Source organism: Equus quagga, chromosome 19, assembly GCF_021613505.1.
Source record: "Equus quagga isolate Etosha38 chromosome 19, UCLA_HA_Equagga_1.0, whole genome shotgun sequence".
NCBI lineage: Eukaryota > Metazoa > Chordata > Mammalia > Perissodactyla > Equidae > Equus > Equus quagga.
Genome location: NC_060285.1, coordinates 20,282,565 through 20,300,000, shown reverse-complemented (window position 1 = coordinate 20,300,000; position 17,436 = coordinate 20,282,565). Strand labels below are relative to the sequence as shown.

Sequence of the window (17,436 nt, the reverse complement as noted above, 5' to 3'; positions counted from 1 at the left end):
TTGTCTACTCTAAGGTCATAAAGATTTTCTTCTACAGCTTTATCTAGAAGTTTTATAGTTCTAGATTTTACATTTATGTTCATGATACATTTTAAACTAATTTTGTATAAGGTTTAGGGTATGGATTAAAGTTCATTTTTTAAATATATGGACATCCAGTTGTTCTACCACAATTTGTTGAACTGCTTATCTTTCTCCACTGAGTTACCTTTGCATCTTTGTTGAAAATTAGCACCATATATGTGTTGGTCTATTTCTGGGCTCTTCATTCTGTTCCATGAATATATTTGTCTGCTTTACACCAATACTATACCTTCTTGATTACTGTTAGCTTATAATAACTCTTGAAATCAAGTAGTTTTAGTCCTCCAACTTTGTTCTTTTTCAAGTGTTTTGCCTATTCCAGGTTCTTTGCATTTCTATATGAATTTTAGAATTAGGTTGTCAATTTCTATTTTTAAAAAAGCCTCTGGAAGTTTTATTGGATTGCGTTCAATCCATAGATCAATTTGGTGAGACTTGAAATTTTAACAAGATCGAGTCTTCCAATCCATGGATACAGTAAAACACTCCCTTTATTTAGCTCTTCTTTAGTTTCTCTCAGCAATGTGTTGTAGTTTTCAGTGTACCTGTATTTCACATCTTTTGTTAGATTTATGCCTAAGTATTTCATAGTTTTTGAGCTATTGTAAATGGTATTTTTTAATTTCAATTTTCAATTGTTCATGTCCAGTATATAAAAATACAATTGATTTTTGTATATCGATCTTATATCCTGCAACCTTGCTAAACTCACTTCTTAGTTCTAGCAGCTTTTTTGTAGATTCTAATGGATTTTCAACATAGATAATGTCATCTGCGAGTAAAGATAGTTTTACTTCTTTCTTACAATCTGCATGCCTTGTATTTCTTATCTTCTTGCCTTATTTTATTGTCCAGAATCTCCAGTAGAATGTTGAATAGAAGTACTACGAGCAGACATTGTTTCTTGTTCCTAATCTTAGGGAAAAAGTATTCAGCCTTTCACCATTAAGTTAGTTATAGGTTTTTTTGTACATTGTTTTCATCAGGTTGAGGAAGTTAATTTCTATGTTTAGTTTGTTGAGAATTGTTATCAGGAATGGATGTTGGATTTTTTCAAATGTATTTTCTGCACTTATTGAGACGATCATGTGGTTTTTCTTTCTGTTTTTTAATATGACATTGATTGGTTTTTGAGTGTTAATCCAACTTTCCATTCCTAGGATACACCCCACTTGGATGTGATGTAATAATTATTTAAAAAAACAGATTTTATTTTTAAACAGTTTTACATTTACAGAATAATTGGGCAAATAGTACAGAACTTCCATATAGACACCCCACTCCTCTTCCCCCTAGTTTCCCTTGTTATGAACATCTTGCACTAGTGCAATACTTTTGTTACAATTAACAAGCCAATTTTTTGTTACAATTAATGAACCGATATTGGTACATTATTACTAGTCCATAGTTTACATTAGGTTCCTTCTTTGCGTTGTACACACATGTATCTATCATTATAGTTTCGTACAGAACAGTTTTATTACTCTAAGAACATCCTGTGCTTCATCTGTTCAGTCTTCCTCTTCCTCCCCTCACATGCTGACAACTACTGATATTTTACTACCAGTATACTATTTTCTCTTCCACAATGTCATATAGTTGGAATCATATAATATGTAGCCTTTTCGGACTGGTTTTTTTCACTTAGCCATATGCATTTAAGGTTCCTGTGTGTCTTTTCATGGCTTGATAACTCATTTCTTCTTACCATTGAATAATATTCCATTGTATGGATATATCAGAATTGGTTATCCATTTATCTATTGAGAGACATCTTGCTTGCTTCCAGTTTGGGGAATCATGAATAAAGCTGCTATAAACATTCATATGTAGGTTTTGGTGTGGGCGTAAATTTTCAACTAAATTGGGTAAATACCTAGGAGCATGATTGTTGTATGATAAAACTATGTTTAGCTTTGTAAGAAACTGCCAAACTGTTTTGCAAAGTGGTTGTACTATTTTGCATTCCCATCAGCAATGAATAAATCAGCTCTGTATCCTTCCTAGCATTTAGTATTATCAACATTTTGGATTTTAATCATTCTAATAGGTATGTGGTGTAATCTCGTTATTGTCTTAATTTACAATCACCTAAAGATATATGATGATGAGCAACTTTTCATGTTTATTGGACACCTATATATCTTCTATGCTATTGGATTCAATTTTCTAAGACATTTTTAAGAATATTTACCTCTGTTTTCATGAAGGATATTGGTCTCTCTCTATATTTTTATTGTAATGTCTGTCTAGTTTTGGTATCTAATGCTGGTCTCATAGAATGACTTGGGAAGTAGTTTCCCCTTTTCGGTTCTCTGGAAGAGTTTGTGTAGAATTGGCGCTATTTCTACCCTAAACGTTTAGTAGGATTCTCCAGTGAAGCCACGTGAGTGTCTGATTTTCTTTACAGGAATCTTTTAAACTATAATTTCAATTTCTTTTGTAGATATAAGGCCGTTCAGATCATGTATTTCTCTTTGAGTAGTTTTTGATAGTTAGTGTCTTTCAAGGAATTTTGTCACAGATTTTACCCTTGGGGCGTTTTGATTTTGCTATTTAGGTATACTGTGTTTATGCTGACCATTTAAAAACTATGTTGCCAGCTTTTTAGAATCGTTTAAGGTTTGATTTGGAAAACCAGAATGACAGTTTAGCAAAGTATACACCAGTACGGTCAAGATGCCCCTAAGAAAATGGAGAAGTGGCTTGACTTGATTGCCGCAGGGTCACATGTTTTAGTACAAGTGAAAAAATCGAGAGATTCATGTCAGAATATCCTTAAGAGAACTATAAAAAAATTTTCACAACTCCATTTTGCAGATTACCATACGAAATTTTAATAAGATTACTGAAATTGTAAGTATTTTGTTTTTGTGTGGATAACTAAAAGTATTAATATTTAAGAGAAGAATATTATTGATAGATCAAGTATTTTGTTTATATAAATAAACCTCTTTTCTTTCTTACATTTCTGGGGGGAATTGTTCAAGCCCCTTCCTCTGGGTTTCAATTTATTCATTGGTAAAAATGAGGTAATTAGACTAGATATTGGCTAAGATTTATTCTAGACTTAAAAATGTTATTATTCCAATACTTAGAACTTATCGTGAAAAAATGTTTGCAATGTTATCTGTGAAACAAAGTGTTTAATTCTAAAGTGTTTTAATCTAATGATATCGATTTGAATGTAAGTATCAGATACCTACTAAATAATTTGTAGACAGCGTAAAATGATTTTTTTCCAAATTTATATATTTGTAAGCTGCCAAGCTAAAGTAATATTGCAGGGGTTGGTCTGGTGGCATAGTGGTTACGTTCACATGGTCTGCTTCGGCAGCCCGGGGTTTGCAGGTTCAGGTCCCAGGCGGGACACAGCACTTATTGTCAAGCCATGATGTGGTGACATCCCACATAAAATAGAGGAAGATTGGCACAGATGTTAGCTCAGCAACAGTCTTCCTCAAGCAAAAAAAGGAAGATTGGCAACAGATGTTAGTTTAGGGCCAATCTTCCTCACCAAATAAATAAATAAATAAATAAATAAATAAAGTAATACTGTTTTGGGAAGAGAGGAAATGGAGTCACAAATAAACTCTTTATACTTCGTGTTCCAAAGGAAGATACATGTCTCTTGTTTAAGCTATGTATTTAAATCCAGGTCAGAGTGACATTTGCTCTAGTGTCTGTCCTTTTGTTTATTAATTTTACCAACAAGAAAGGTAATAGTGAATGTTTTTGAAAAGACATCTTGGCACTGTTGCAGCAGCTATTAAAGTACAGGATTAAATCGTGGGAATTTAAGTTTTCACGAATCCTGAAAATCAAGCTTGTTTTTGTGCAGAACTTGATCAGAAACAAAACTGTTTTACTGAACATTATGTTGTCTGGGCACTTTTCAAGACCACATGGACACAATTTATTCTTTAACAGGAGCCATGCGCTGGTTCAGATATAAAAGTTTCACAGAAAAACTCTGTGGGGTATGTGAAAAGAAAACATTTAAAAATTGTATTATGATTACAACAGACTATAAAGATATAGATTTAGTCATTGTTTATCCTTTGCTCATTCTTGGAAGATTTTAAAAAGTAAAAATTTTAATGAAAATGTTCTGGAAATCTTGAGTGTGGCTTAATATCCAATTTGTCTTTATATCCAAGAAGAAAATTATAGATTTCAAATAAAGGTAAGTTCAGGTCAATTTGGTGTTTTGGAATCAGCACTGTCTGTACCTGATGCTTCTGTTGGTGCCCTGCAACATATCCCCCAGGCTCATCTTGGATTTCAGCCACACAGTTGTAGTAGAGAGTTCTGCTCAATCTCAGACTCACCTTTGGTGACAGCAACCCATCTCAAATGAGTGCCCCATTTCTCCACTTTCTGACAAAGTGTCCTTTCCAAAGCCATTGGAACCTCCTAGGCCTATAAGAAAGTACATCGCAGAAGGGTAGAGGAGTAATGCCCTCGACCAATGGGTTTAGGGCTACTGGACAGAGGATCCAGCCTCTAGTCCTTCTGGAAGACAATCCTGGAAAGCACCCGCTCATTTCTAAGGAGGTGCTGGTCCTGGAATCAAGTCCCAAGCATGATAGCAATCTTGACCATATACCTTTGTATTGTATTTTCTTCCCTACTCAGTCTTCCAGCTCTCTCACTCCTGCTTCCTGGGATTAGTTCACAAATAAACTACTTGTGCCCTAGTGTTTGTCTCAAGGTCTGTTTTAGGAGGAACATAACATAGGGCTTTGATATGAGAGTGACCCTGAAAAGCAGATCCTTAGGATGGGGTTCTGGGACTGGATCACTGCTAGGATAAGCAGAATGGTGGTAAGCCCTGGTGTGCATCACAATTCCTAAGAGTCTCATTTGTGGTGGACTGGGATGAGAAGTAGTGGGTTATCTGGTAGCTCTGTCACTAGAATGGTTTGGGGGTGAAGGATTGTGGAATTGGCTGGCATTTGTTAATTGCCTTGGAAAAAGAAAATAACACTCAGATCAGCCGACTATCACCTAAGGGCACACTGAAAGTTAAGAGGCTGTCTTGGCAGTACTTAAAAAGACCATTATCTCCTCAACCATAGGACAGCTGAGGTGAAAATCGGGCTCAGAGTTTAATTGCAAGGGTGGCAGAGCTGCCAAGTAGATGAAACATGCAGTCTCTACAAGTCTCTTTTGCTAAAGTCAGGGTCCTGATATCAAAGGCGAGAGACTGAGACTTGGGATGAGCAAATTTGGGAGATGTGCCTGAGGAGCTTGAATCCTTGGTTTTCTCTGAATCCCCGTTGTCAGCCAAATAGCTCTTTCTCTTACTAGAGGAGGGCAGCCTCCCCTTACCTGAGGCCACGTGAAGTGTTCACCTGAAATGGATGGCTTCTAAGATGACTCTTATTACCTCAAGATCTAACTCATCCTCCTCCATGGCCTTGAGAAGAATAACTAATGTCAGGTTTCAGCTGAGAGAGGAAATATGGTCCTTGATCTAGAAAGAAATAGCTTATTTACTGAAATAATTTTAGGAACCAGCTAATAAGTACTGGCAGAAATCTGGAGAATATGTGTGGGAATAATCTTGAATGTGATGGACTAGAGGGGCAGAATATAAGGCTGGACAGAGGAGAGTTGATTGACGTAGGAGCACTCTCTTATGACTCAGGATTTAACATCTTGGCAAGGACACATAGCATTGGTGTTAATAGGCTGTTGGAATGACTTCTTGAAACTTAGTCAGGATGATGGCCTATACTAAATGAGACGGAAATGCTAGAATTGCCTTGTCAAAGTATTGAAGAAGAGGTCAGCAGCTCAGAGAAGTGGGAATGTTAAAATGGATCTATTTCATATGTTGAGAGAACAAACCTATTTTCCCAGGAAGGGTCCAGAGAAAACTCTCTTTACTAAGGCAATAAAGAATGTACTAATGAGGGTGGCAGTGACATCTTTGAGAATATTAGTGGTAGCCAGGATTCACAGTAGGATATGGTGCCACAGAACTGGGCTCTCTTCTATTAATTGAGATGATTAATTGAAGATCCCATAATGGCAGGGGGCAGGTAGTGGTATTCAACCACAGTGGCAAAGTGGCAGCAAGACTGAAGTGGCAACCAAGGTTCCTTGATGTGCAGGGATCTGTGGTGGTGACGGCTACACCATGGTGTATCTCATGCTCAAGGTAGGAGGCAGTAGACTAGAGTTTTACTTGTAAAACCCAAAGAAAATCAAGAGTTGTTGAACAGAAGATTGATGTCAGCTACTATAATGGAAAAGTGTTAGCCTGTAACTATTATCTCATGGCCATCGATTGAAAAGGTCAAAGCCCTTTGAAGAATGCCACCTATGCCAACACAAGTATAGACAATAAATACTCCTCCAATCTTTCTCTAAAGAACCATAAGCTGCTTATCAACGTAACTATACAATGGGGAATACTCAATCCTTTCAAAGGTTGTTGGAAAGACGCTAAATTAATTTGATATCAAGTGATCTAAAATGTCATTTTTGTCCCTCAATCAGAGTTGGGACTTATGGATGCCAGGTAATGAATGGAGTCTTGACTCCAGTTCTCCTTACAGTAGTTTCAGTCAGTCCAGACGGGTCCCTGTGGCTATCTCCCCTGGTCTTTGAGTGCATACCTGGGATACTCTTTAACAGTTTCACATTGGTTCCCTGACCTATGGGATAAACTCCATTATGGCAGGGAGGATCAAGTAGAAATCCCTAAAATTGCACCCCTCCACCCCAGCCAAGACAGTAGACAGAAACAATATTGCATTCTGAGTGAAAGTGCAGATTAGCACCACCTTCAAACACTTGAAGGATGCAGAGGTGGTACCCTCTGCGTTCACCTGTATGGCCCCTGCAAAAACCAAAGGACAAAGGCGGAAGACAAAGGACTGCCATAAACTTAACCAAGTGGTAGTGCCAATCACGGCTGCCACGCCAGATATGGTACCTTTCCTGGAACATATCAACATAGCTTCTGGCATGGGAAGTGGCTGTTGATCTGGCAAACTTTTTTCCAACCATTAGGAACACCGGAAGTGTTTTTATTTACATGGGAAGAATCACAATGCATGTTAACCTACTGCTGCAGGGCTATGTCAACTCTCCTACTCTCTCTCTCACAGTGTAGTCTGCAGGGATCTTGTTCATCCTATGTTCCACAGAACCTTGTGCTGGTCGTCTATATTGGTAAATCAGGCTAACCAGACTTGGTGAAGAGGAAGTAGAAAGGACTCTTGGTGCCCTGTAAGACACACATTCCAGAGGATGGAAAATTCAGACCCCTGCAGATTTTAGGGGTCTAATGGTCTGGAGGATGCTGAGACATCCCCTCCAAGGTAAAGGACAAGTTATTGAACTTGCACCCTCTCCCGTTAAGAAAGAGGTACAACATGCTGGGGACTTTGGCTTTTGAAGCTAAATACTGCTCTCACCCATTTATGGGGAGACTTGGAAGGCTGCCAGTTTCAAGTGGGGCCCAGAGCAGGAGTGCTCTGCTGCAGGCTCAGGCTGCGCGACAAGCTGTCCTCCTTCTCAGACTATGACTGATTATCCATCGATGCTACAGGTATCTGTAGTAGAACTTTGAATAGCATCTCTAGCATGCTCCAACAGAAGATTAACATCACAGGCCTTAGGTTCCGAAGCAAGGTCATGCCTTCTCATTGTTTAAAAAGCAACCCTTGGCATGCCTCCGTGCCCAAAAGAAACAGATCTGACCATATATGACATCAGGTGATTAACTGGAGCTGCCCATTTTGAGCTGGGTGTTATCAGAGTCACCAAATCATAAGGTGAAATAGTCACAGTAGCAATCCATCATTTGATGGAAATCATACATTTGGGATCAAGCCTGAGCAAGTCCAGAGGGTGCATGTAAGTTACATGGACAAGATTCTCATATCATTTCTCTTTCTGGCACGAATGCATCTCCTTTAACCTACACCTATGAACTCATGGGGAATTCCCTAACGGTCAGTTGTGTCCTTTACTGCTACAATGATACTATATAATAACAACCAAAAAAAATCTTTATGAGAATCAGCATTGAGCACTTATTACTCACACATCTAGGGCCAACTGGGAATTGGCAGGCAGGTTTTCTGATCTTGGCTGGGCTTACTCACATCTTGGGGTTGGCTGCTGGGTGACTGGAACAACTTAGCTTTGCCCCACACATCTTTCATTCTCCATCAGACTATCCCAGTCATGTTCTCATGTCAGTGACAGAGCCACAAGAGAAGGCAAGACCAATCACCCAAGTATTTTTCAAGCCTCTGCTTGGATCAGAATTTGTTACCATTCTATTGGCCCAAAGCAAATCACATGGCTAAGTTCAGAGTCAAAAGGTGAGGCAGAATGCTCCACCCAGGGTGGGAAGGCAATGCAAAATTACATGGCAAAGGGCATGGACACAGGGAGAAGTGAAGAATTGAGGCTATTTTTGCAATATTGACATACCAGATGACACAGGAGGAAAAAGTGGGCCTTACTCATGGATGGAACAGCTTGGTATGTTGGCGTGAGCCCAAAATGGCTGGTTTCTACATTATAGCCTCTCTCAGAGGTGAATCTAAGAATTAATTAGTGCGGGGTGATAGAAAAATTGTCAAAGAGTGCACTTGGTCACCTATGTTGATGGAGAAAGACACGGCCTGAGTTAATAACAACATAGTCTTCTGATCATAGCAAAGTGTGATGTTTGTATTATGGAACATCAATAAGAGACCACTCACCTGAGGAGGCAAAGATTAGGTGGAAAGGATGACTCCTTCAGTAGATTTCAGCCAGCCTTGTCCTTGACCACCCTAGGCTCACATAACAAACCCATGACTGGAGTAGCCATGGTGGCAGAGATGGAGGCTATGCCTGGGCCCAACAGCTTGGGGTGTCTTTCACTTGGGCTGGTCTAGTTACTGCCATTGTGGAATACGTGATCTGTCACCAGCAGGGACCACTGGTTTGGTACCATTCCTTCAGGAGATTAACTAGTCACCTGGTAGCAAGTTATTTACGTTAAGTTTCCTTCCACCTGGGAGGAGGAAGCAATTTTTTCCTATTGTAATTAATTTGTACTCTTAATATGGGCTTGCCTTCTCTTTCAGCAGTACCTCTGCCATAATTCCTATCTGATAGTCTACAGAATGCCTGTTACCAACATGGTATCCTGAATTACACCGCCTCAGATCGAGGAACAGTTTTGTAGCAAATGAAGAGTAACATGAATTATCAGATCCATGGTCCTACCATATACAGCATTATCCAGAAGCAACCTAATAGAACAATGAAATGTCCTATTACAGGGTCAGCTTAGGCTCCAGCTCAGTCATAACATCCTGCAGGGTTGGGGTGCTATTCTCCAGGATGTGATACATGCACTATATCAATGGCCAGTATATGATGCCATTGGCCCCAAATACTAGAATTCATAGGTCCAGGAACCAAGAGGATAAAAATAGGATTGGCCCTTCTTACCACTATTCCAAGTGACCTACTTGCAGAATTGTGCTTCTCATCCCTATCACCTTAGGCTTTGCTGGGCTGGAGGTCCTGTTTCCTAGATAGGGTGGTGGAAGAAGCTGGCACATTTCCATCAGGAAGTACAAGGTTTCCACAAAACTGAAGCTACTGCTGCCAACTGGTCCCATTGGACTGCTCATGTCTGTGAGACAACAGGGGAAAAAAAGAGAGTTAATATGTTGGTTAACATGAGGAGCTAGGGTTGTGAGTATAAAATGAAATAGGGAGGCTGTATCTGGAACTCAGGTGATTCATTGGGGCATGTCTTGGTGCTTCATGCCTGGTGTGAAGAGTGAGCAGACAATTGTGATAATCATAGCCTAAGAAGGGCAAAGTAACCAAGGCCTAGTAACCAAGGCAAAGCAACCCTAGATCCCTGAAGGACGAAGGCCTAGGTCACTCTATAGGCAACAAACTAGACCAGCTGAATTTCTGGCAGAGAGCAAGGAAAATCTAAAATGGGCGGTGGAGGAAGGAGTGGACGAACTTGAGTCTTGGCCTTGGCTTCAGCTGCAGCAGGAACCGTAGTTTGTCTCACTAATCCTCCTGTGTAGTCTTTTAGACCTTGTGGCTGGCCACCTTGAAGACTTGGTGACAGAACAGACTTAACAGAGGGCTCAAGCAGTTCTCAACAGTCAAGGTGTAGACAGCAGCAAACACCTCTTTTGCCCCAGATCACATCCCCTTGTCAACTTCTGATATCAGCAGTTCTACGTGAGCGCAGAATTGTCCCTTTTTGCTGGTGAAATCCCATTGCAAGCGTGGGGCCTGCATCTTTCTGCTTCTGTTCCAAGTTCTTTTTCAACACGGGGAAAGCCTGCTTTCCCACACAAAAGTGCAGCCCAGAAGTACAGAGGTAGCTGACGCTCCTGGAGGTAACTCTTTAACTAATGGCGAATGGAAACTGGTTAATAATTATCCCATCTGTATAGGTGAACAATTTTGGGAGGCCTTTTGTAAGCTCCTCAGGTCTAGGAGTAATCAAGCCCAAAATGGCAACTTGACACCTTTGTACGGTTTTCCCATCTTGCTTTCCCTGTTCTCTCCCTTCTGCTTCCTGGATCACCTGACAAATAACGTACCTATACCTAAGTCCTTTTCCCAGGGTCTACTTTCAGGTGCCTAAACTAAGAAGAGCATCATTAATCAAATGCATTTATATATCTTTCCATGTAAGTATTTTAGAGATTTTTCTCTAAACCTGTGTGCAAATAATTATTCATGAATAACTATATGAATAATGAATAAGGTGAGGTGAGGACAATATTTCAAACCTGTGCAAATTTTTTTTTTCTGTTTAGGCAGTAAGAGTTGATGACAGTGATGCTTGCTCACTGAATCACATTGAAACTACCTTCAATTCAATTTCTATCTGATAATAAATATAAGAATAGCTGACATTGACAGTACATGAAATAATGGCCAAGTGATGAAAAGCTCTATATTCTAATAAATACTACCAATCAATTCAACATCCATTATATATGATATATATAAGCTTCAAGTTGTTACAGAAAACTTCAATCCTGTATTACTTTCTGCCAGGAATTTAACAACTCTTCTGATACAAATGCATATAATACTTTGCAGGCTAAAATATTCACAAAAATTGAATAACTCACTTTTTTTGCATTGAGTCCACTTTTTTTTGGTGAGAAAGATTGGCCCTGAGCTAACATCTGTTGCCAATCTTCCTCTTTTTGCTTGAGGAAGATTGTCGCTGAGCCAACATCTGTGCCAGTCTTCTTCTGTTTTATGTGGGATGCTGCCACAGCATGGCTTGATGAGCAGCGCTAGGTCTGTGCCCCAGATCTGAACCTGCGAACCCCTGGCTGCCAAAGTGGAGTGCATGGACTTTACTACTATGCCACCAGGCCAGCCCCTGCATTGAGGCTATTTTTGATCACTAAACTAACATTGACTTCATTTTAAATGCTCATTGTATCCCTGAAATATTCCATTCTAGTACTTACAGCACTAATTGCACTTAATTTAGGCTATTCTATTTTTTCAGTTCAAGGCCCTTTATTTTGGTAACAAGACGTACTGCCAGGTTATTATAATGCTTTATTTTTTAACATAGAGCAAGCTCGGTGGTAGATAGGTGATCATTTGACATTTTTATGACTAAGAGTTCAAGGTCAGGCTCTCCAGCTTAGTCACTAAAAGAAGACTCGCTATCTGAACTTTCTTCTGTATTTTTTTCACCTTCACCATCAGGCACTGGAGCATCTGGCTTCCTGAAAGAGAAGAAGGAAAAAAACTTTAAAGGTTTTTCCAATTGAAAAAAAGCACTTACTAACTGTGAATTAGGTTCATCCTAGAAAATAGCTGCTAATAAATCTGCCAAGTCCACGTCCTCAACGGAGAGAGTCTCGCGCTCTCCACCGCGGCGTGCTTCTCCAGCAGCAGGCGGATTAAGTGCTATTCCTGTACAGGCCATGGCACTGTTTTCTCTTGCCAGTCCTTCCAGAGTGTGCTACTTCAGCACTTTCTGCTTCTTATTACCATGGAGACCCGACTACAGACAGAGATGAGATCTGGAGAGGGTGGCACGACCAGGGCTAGATGCCTGGAGCTTCCAAGTGTACATGGGGTACAGAAAAAGGAAAGCTAGAAATGGAAAGAAAAGGAAAACCTTCATGTTCAGGAAAGCTGCAGGGAGAAATTTAAAAATGGAAGAGAGTTCAAGAATGGCTACTAAGAAAGACAGGCAATATGGAAATTCTGCAGGGAAGGAGACTGCCCGGTCTAGGAAGGTTCCTAATGTCTGTTGAATATTTTCACTTATGCTTTGTCTTCAGAAAATGAATGTAAAAAGTATGAGTTGGTAAAAATAGTGTCTAGAAGATTCCCTAGGCACAATAAGGAGACATGAGAATGGTTAAATTCCAACTTTGCATGGATGTGCTATAATAAACAAAATGAACTTTTAATGGTGTCACATTAGAACAGTCTACCAGATAGATCCCACAGTGTTTGTCAGCAAATCAACATGGTGGCACTATCACTCAGCCTCTATTCACTCCTACCAGGAAAGTAAATTAGGCAAGGAAAGTATGCTTTTTCGGGAAACTAAGAGAGAAGGGAAGAATAATATAGCTGCTATGCCTTAAAAATTAAAAACTACCAGACTTATTTCTCCCTCGGGCTCCTTGATTCTTATTAAGGATTAAAGACACCAACAAATAAAACTGTTCTTCGCCACAAATACAATTACTATTAATAAAGTCAGAAAATGTAGAGTCTATTATTTACTTTTAGGTATTAAAAACTATGGCTGAGATTTAGTTTATGTTTTTTAATATCATTTTTGGCATGCAACAAAACAGAAAGAAAGCTGGCATTGCTTCCTAGCAGTCAAATATAAACCCATTTGCTCTGCTGTACAATTTTAGATTATGTCTATCAGGAAGTCACATCTACTTAATACTTAATCTACTTAATAAGTAAAACTTTAGGACTGGGTTCAGCATTTCTAGGTTTTCACTGATGCTCCATCTGCCTAAAATACTAACACGGGAACACAGTCTTCATTACTCTCCAAAGCAGCAAGAACTCCAGAACTGGTGCGCATGAATACTGGGTACATTTTCCCCAGTATATTTCTCTTTGCTATATAGTTAATTTCTTACTGTCCTCACTTTGTTAAAAAGGAAAAAATTACCAGAGGGAATTATTTGAATACTACATCAAAATTATATTACTATCTACGACAACTCAAACGAACAAAACAACTTACACTACTCCCCTAAAATAAATGCTACTTAAGGGTAAAGGCAGCTTAGGCCTAGAACGGAGTGAAATTACGAAATTAATTAATTTATGCACGTAATCATTTTTGGATATACGTGATGCTGTATAGCACAGCGGTTAAGAACACAGACTCTGGAGCCAGACGGGTTCAAATCCCAGCCTTGCTACTTACTTGTTGGGCAACTCTGGGGAAGCTATTTAACCGCTCTGAACCCAACTGACTGACTACATTGTTGTGATGATTAAAATGAATTACTAAATGTAAAGTGTATTGAATAGTATCTGGCACACAGTAAGTGTACTAAATAAACATTGTCTATTATCACTATTCTCATCATCATTATGCAACCACTATTTGCAAGTATGTTATGTGCTGGAGACACAGAGATGAATAACAAGTAGTTCCTATACTGCAGAAGCTGATATTTTAGTGGGGGAGACAGAAATGCACACAAACTATTGTTACACAGGGTGATATACACAAATACAGTTGTACTAACTATGCTTCTGTGAAAAGAAAAGTAATTCACTCTACTAGGGTTGATGAGAGAAGGTTCCAGAGAGGTGGAGACACCTGTGAAGGGTTTTGGGATATGAGTAGGAGTTTGCCAGATATGGAAAAGGTGAGAATAAGTGTGGATGAGAGTGTTCTAAATACAGAAAAAAAAATGGGAATGGTGTGACATGCTGCATTTGGGAACTACAATTCATTTGGTAGCTAGAGCGTAAGGTACATTGGGATGCCATAGTAGATGAGATTAGACCATTTGGCAGGAGCAACAGGTGGAGGGTAGAGAAAAGTTATATGAAATACAGGTTTTCACTGAAATTGCACAACTAAGCTGGGGATTCTTTAGTCATTTATTTTTTAATTGAGATATAATTCACATATCGTAAAATTCACCATTTTAAAGTGTACAAATTAGTGTTTTTTTAGTATATTCACAAGGTTTTGCAAACATTACCACTGTCTAATTCCAGAACATTTTCATTACCCCCAAAAGAAACCCTATACCCATCAGCAGACACTCCATTTTCTTTTACCCTCAGCCCCTGGCAACTGCTAATCTTCTTTTCTGTATCTATGGATTTGCCTATTTAGGACGTTTCCTATAACTGGGATTATAGAATATTTGGCCTTTGTATCTGGCTTCTTTCACTTAGCATAATGTCAAGTTTCGTCTATGCTGTAGCATTTATCAGTACTTCATTCCTTTTTATACTGAATACTATCCCACTGTATGGATACACCACATTTTGCTTATCCACTCATCAGTTGGATGAACATTTAGTTTGTTTCCACTTTTTGGTTATTATGAATAATGCTGTTCTGAACATTTGTGTCCAAGTTTTTGTTTTCAGTTCTCTTGCATATATACCTAGGAGTGGAATTGCTGGGTTGTATGGTAACTCCATGTTTAACTTTTTTGTGTGTGTGTGAGGAAGATCCGCTCTGAGCTAACATCCATTGCCAATCCTTCTCCTTTTTTGCTTGAGGAAGATTAGCCCTCAGCTAACATATGTGCCAATCTTCCTCTACTTCGTATGTGGGACGCATCCACAGCATGTCTGATGAGTGGAGTAGGTCTGCACCTGGGATCTGAAGCGGTGAACCCTGGGCCACTGAAGTGGAGTGCCTAGAACTTTAACCACTTGATCATGGGGCTGGCCGCCTATGTTTAACCTTTTTTTTTTTTTGAGGAAGATCAGCCCTGAGCTAACATCTGCTGCCAATCCTCCTCTTTTTGCTGAGGAAGACTGGCCCTGAGCTAACATCCGTGCCCATCTTCCTCCACTTTATATGTGGGACGCCTGCCACAGCATGGCTTGCCAAGTGGTGCCATGTCCACACCCAGGATCCGAACCGGCAAACCCCGGACGGCTGAAGCGGAACGTGCACACTTAACCACTGTGCCACTGGGCTGGCCCCTGTTTAACTTTTTAATGAAGTGCCAAAATGGTTTCTGCAGCGGATGTTCATTTTACATTCCCATCAGCAATATAAGAGGGTTCCAATTTGTCTATATCCTCGCCAACACGGGTTAATGTCTGTCCTATTCACTATTCTTATTTTTCATTTTCTTTATTGTGGTAAAATATATATAACACATATTTTACCATCTTAACCATTTTTAAGTGTACAGTTTATTAGTGTTAAGGACATTCACATTTTTGTGTAATCATCACCACTACTGATCTCCAGAACTCCTTTCATCTTGAAAAACTGAAACTCTGTATCCATTAAACAATAGCTTCTCATTCCTCTCTGCTTCTAGTCTCTAGCGACCACTATTCTACTTTGTTTCTATGAATTTGACTATTCTAAGTATCTCACATAAGTGGAATCATACAATATTTGTCTTTTTGTGATTGGCTTATTTCATTTATCATAATGTCTTCAATGTTCATCCATCTTGTAGTATGTATCAGAATTTCCTTCCTTTCTAAGGCTGAGTAATATTCCATTGTATGTATATACCACGTTTACTTATCCACTCAGATTTTGATGGACACTTGGGTTGCTTCTAGCTTTTGGCTATTATGAATAATGCTGCTATGAACATGGGTATACAAATATCTATTCAAGTCCCTGCTTTTTGCTGCTTTGGTTACATACCCAGAATTGGAACTGATGGATCATATGGCAATTCTAAGGTTAATTTTTTGAGGAACCACCATACTGTTTACATCATTTTACATTCCCACCAATAGTGCACAGAGTTCCAATTTCTTTGTGTTCTCACTAATACTTGTTATCGTTTGTCCTCATTCATTTAAATAAACTTTATGCCACTTTGAATTGGAACTGCTATGAAAACAAAAGAAAAAGTAAACACTAGTTCTCTTTAGACATAAAAAAAGAAAAATTCAAGAAACCATGAGAATCAGATGAGGTAATATGTATGAAAATATTTTATGTTATAAAGCCTTACACAAATGTCAATAGTAATAGTAATGATAGTAACAATACCATCATTTCTAGACTGTATATTCATATTCTTTTAGCGGAAACAGAAATTGGGCTTTTTATGTTATGATCAGAAATGCTGTTACTTAATCCTATGACAAACGACCCTTTCATTTTAAGCATTTTTCATGAAACAAGTTTTAAACACGTTTGAAAGGTTGCTACTTTAACTACTAGCCTTAAGTTTAGCTTGCATAATCCAAAGGAAACACACTTCACTACTAAAATTTGGAAATGAGGACTTTATAAAACTCTCAATATTTTAAATATAGAAGTGAATGCTAAAAAAAAGTATATTAGCAAAATGCAGAAAAACACATGTCAGAAGTATATTCATGATGTATCATGCATATTTTTTAAAAAAATCTCAGTCTTTAGTGGTTACAATAAAAAACACTAGCCTGGTAGCTACATTTTAATAAGCATATTTATATAATTTGTGGCACCAAGATTATCATTAAAAGTCTTAATAAAAGCAAATTTTTAAAAAGTTTAAGTTTAAACTCATTTCTAAGTCTAAATCATCTTAAAAAACAGATATTTTCAAAGAAGCTACTAGGTTGACTTTAACTAAAAATAAGCTAAAATTTAGAAAGGAGAAGGAAAGACTACACATACACAAATCAGTACTTTTTAGCATCCTAGATGCTGTATGCAAAGGTTATTAGTGACAACGACTTTTCTCCCATTTATGGGAAGCAAATAAAGCCGTCACCCACAATCCCTGCTGCCCTCATCCCCTCCCTTCCCCCTGCCTTGTTTCAATCACATGACTCAGGCCTGGCCAATCACAAGAATCCCCTCCCCTGGAGAGAAGAGACTGATTTATGGGAGGGCACATAACCCAAGCAGGGCCAAGTGAATGTTTCCCTAGAAATGAGCTACACATTATGGAGAAGAATGGGTTCGTTTCCATTCAATTGGCAAAAACTAGCAATAGTAAAGCCTTCAATTGCTAATTCCTTGGCTTCAGGGCAGAAGCTCATCAGCAGTAGGAGAGAAGTGGGTTATTATACGAAGGAGTAAAGGTGGAATGTAGGAAGGAACTGGTCATCCATTTCTGAAAAAATTTGCCAGGAAAACCCTATGAATAGCAGCAGAGCACTGTC

The 17,436-nt window shown here is 38.8% G+C and overlaps 1 protein-coding gene across 2 annotated transcripts in view; it reads right to left on the bottom strand.

Moving 5' to 3' along the window:
• Positions 1–11,650: 11,650 nt before the first annotated feature.
• Positions 11,651–17,436, bottom strand: part of WASHC3 (WASH complex subunit 3) — a 43,115-nt gene continuing 37,329 nt past the window's right edge. For both annotated transcript variants that reach the window (XM_046646004.1, XM_046646003.1), the window contains exon 7: positions 11,651–11,843. In XM_046646004.1, the coding sequence (XP_046501960.1) occupies positions 11,759–11,843 (85 nt within the window). In that variant the 3' untranslated portion in view covers positions 11,651–11,758. The remainder of the gene's footprint in view (positions 11,844–17,436) is intronic.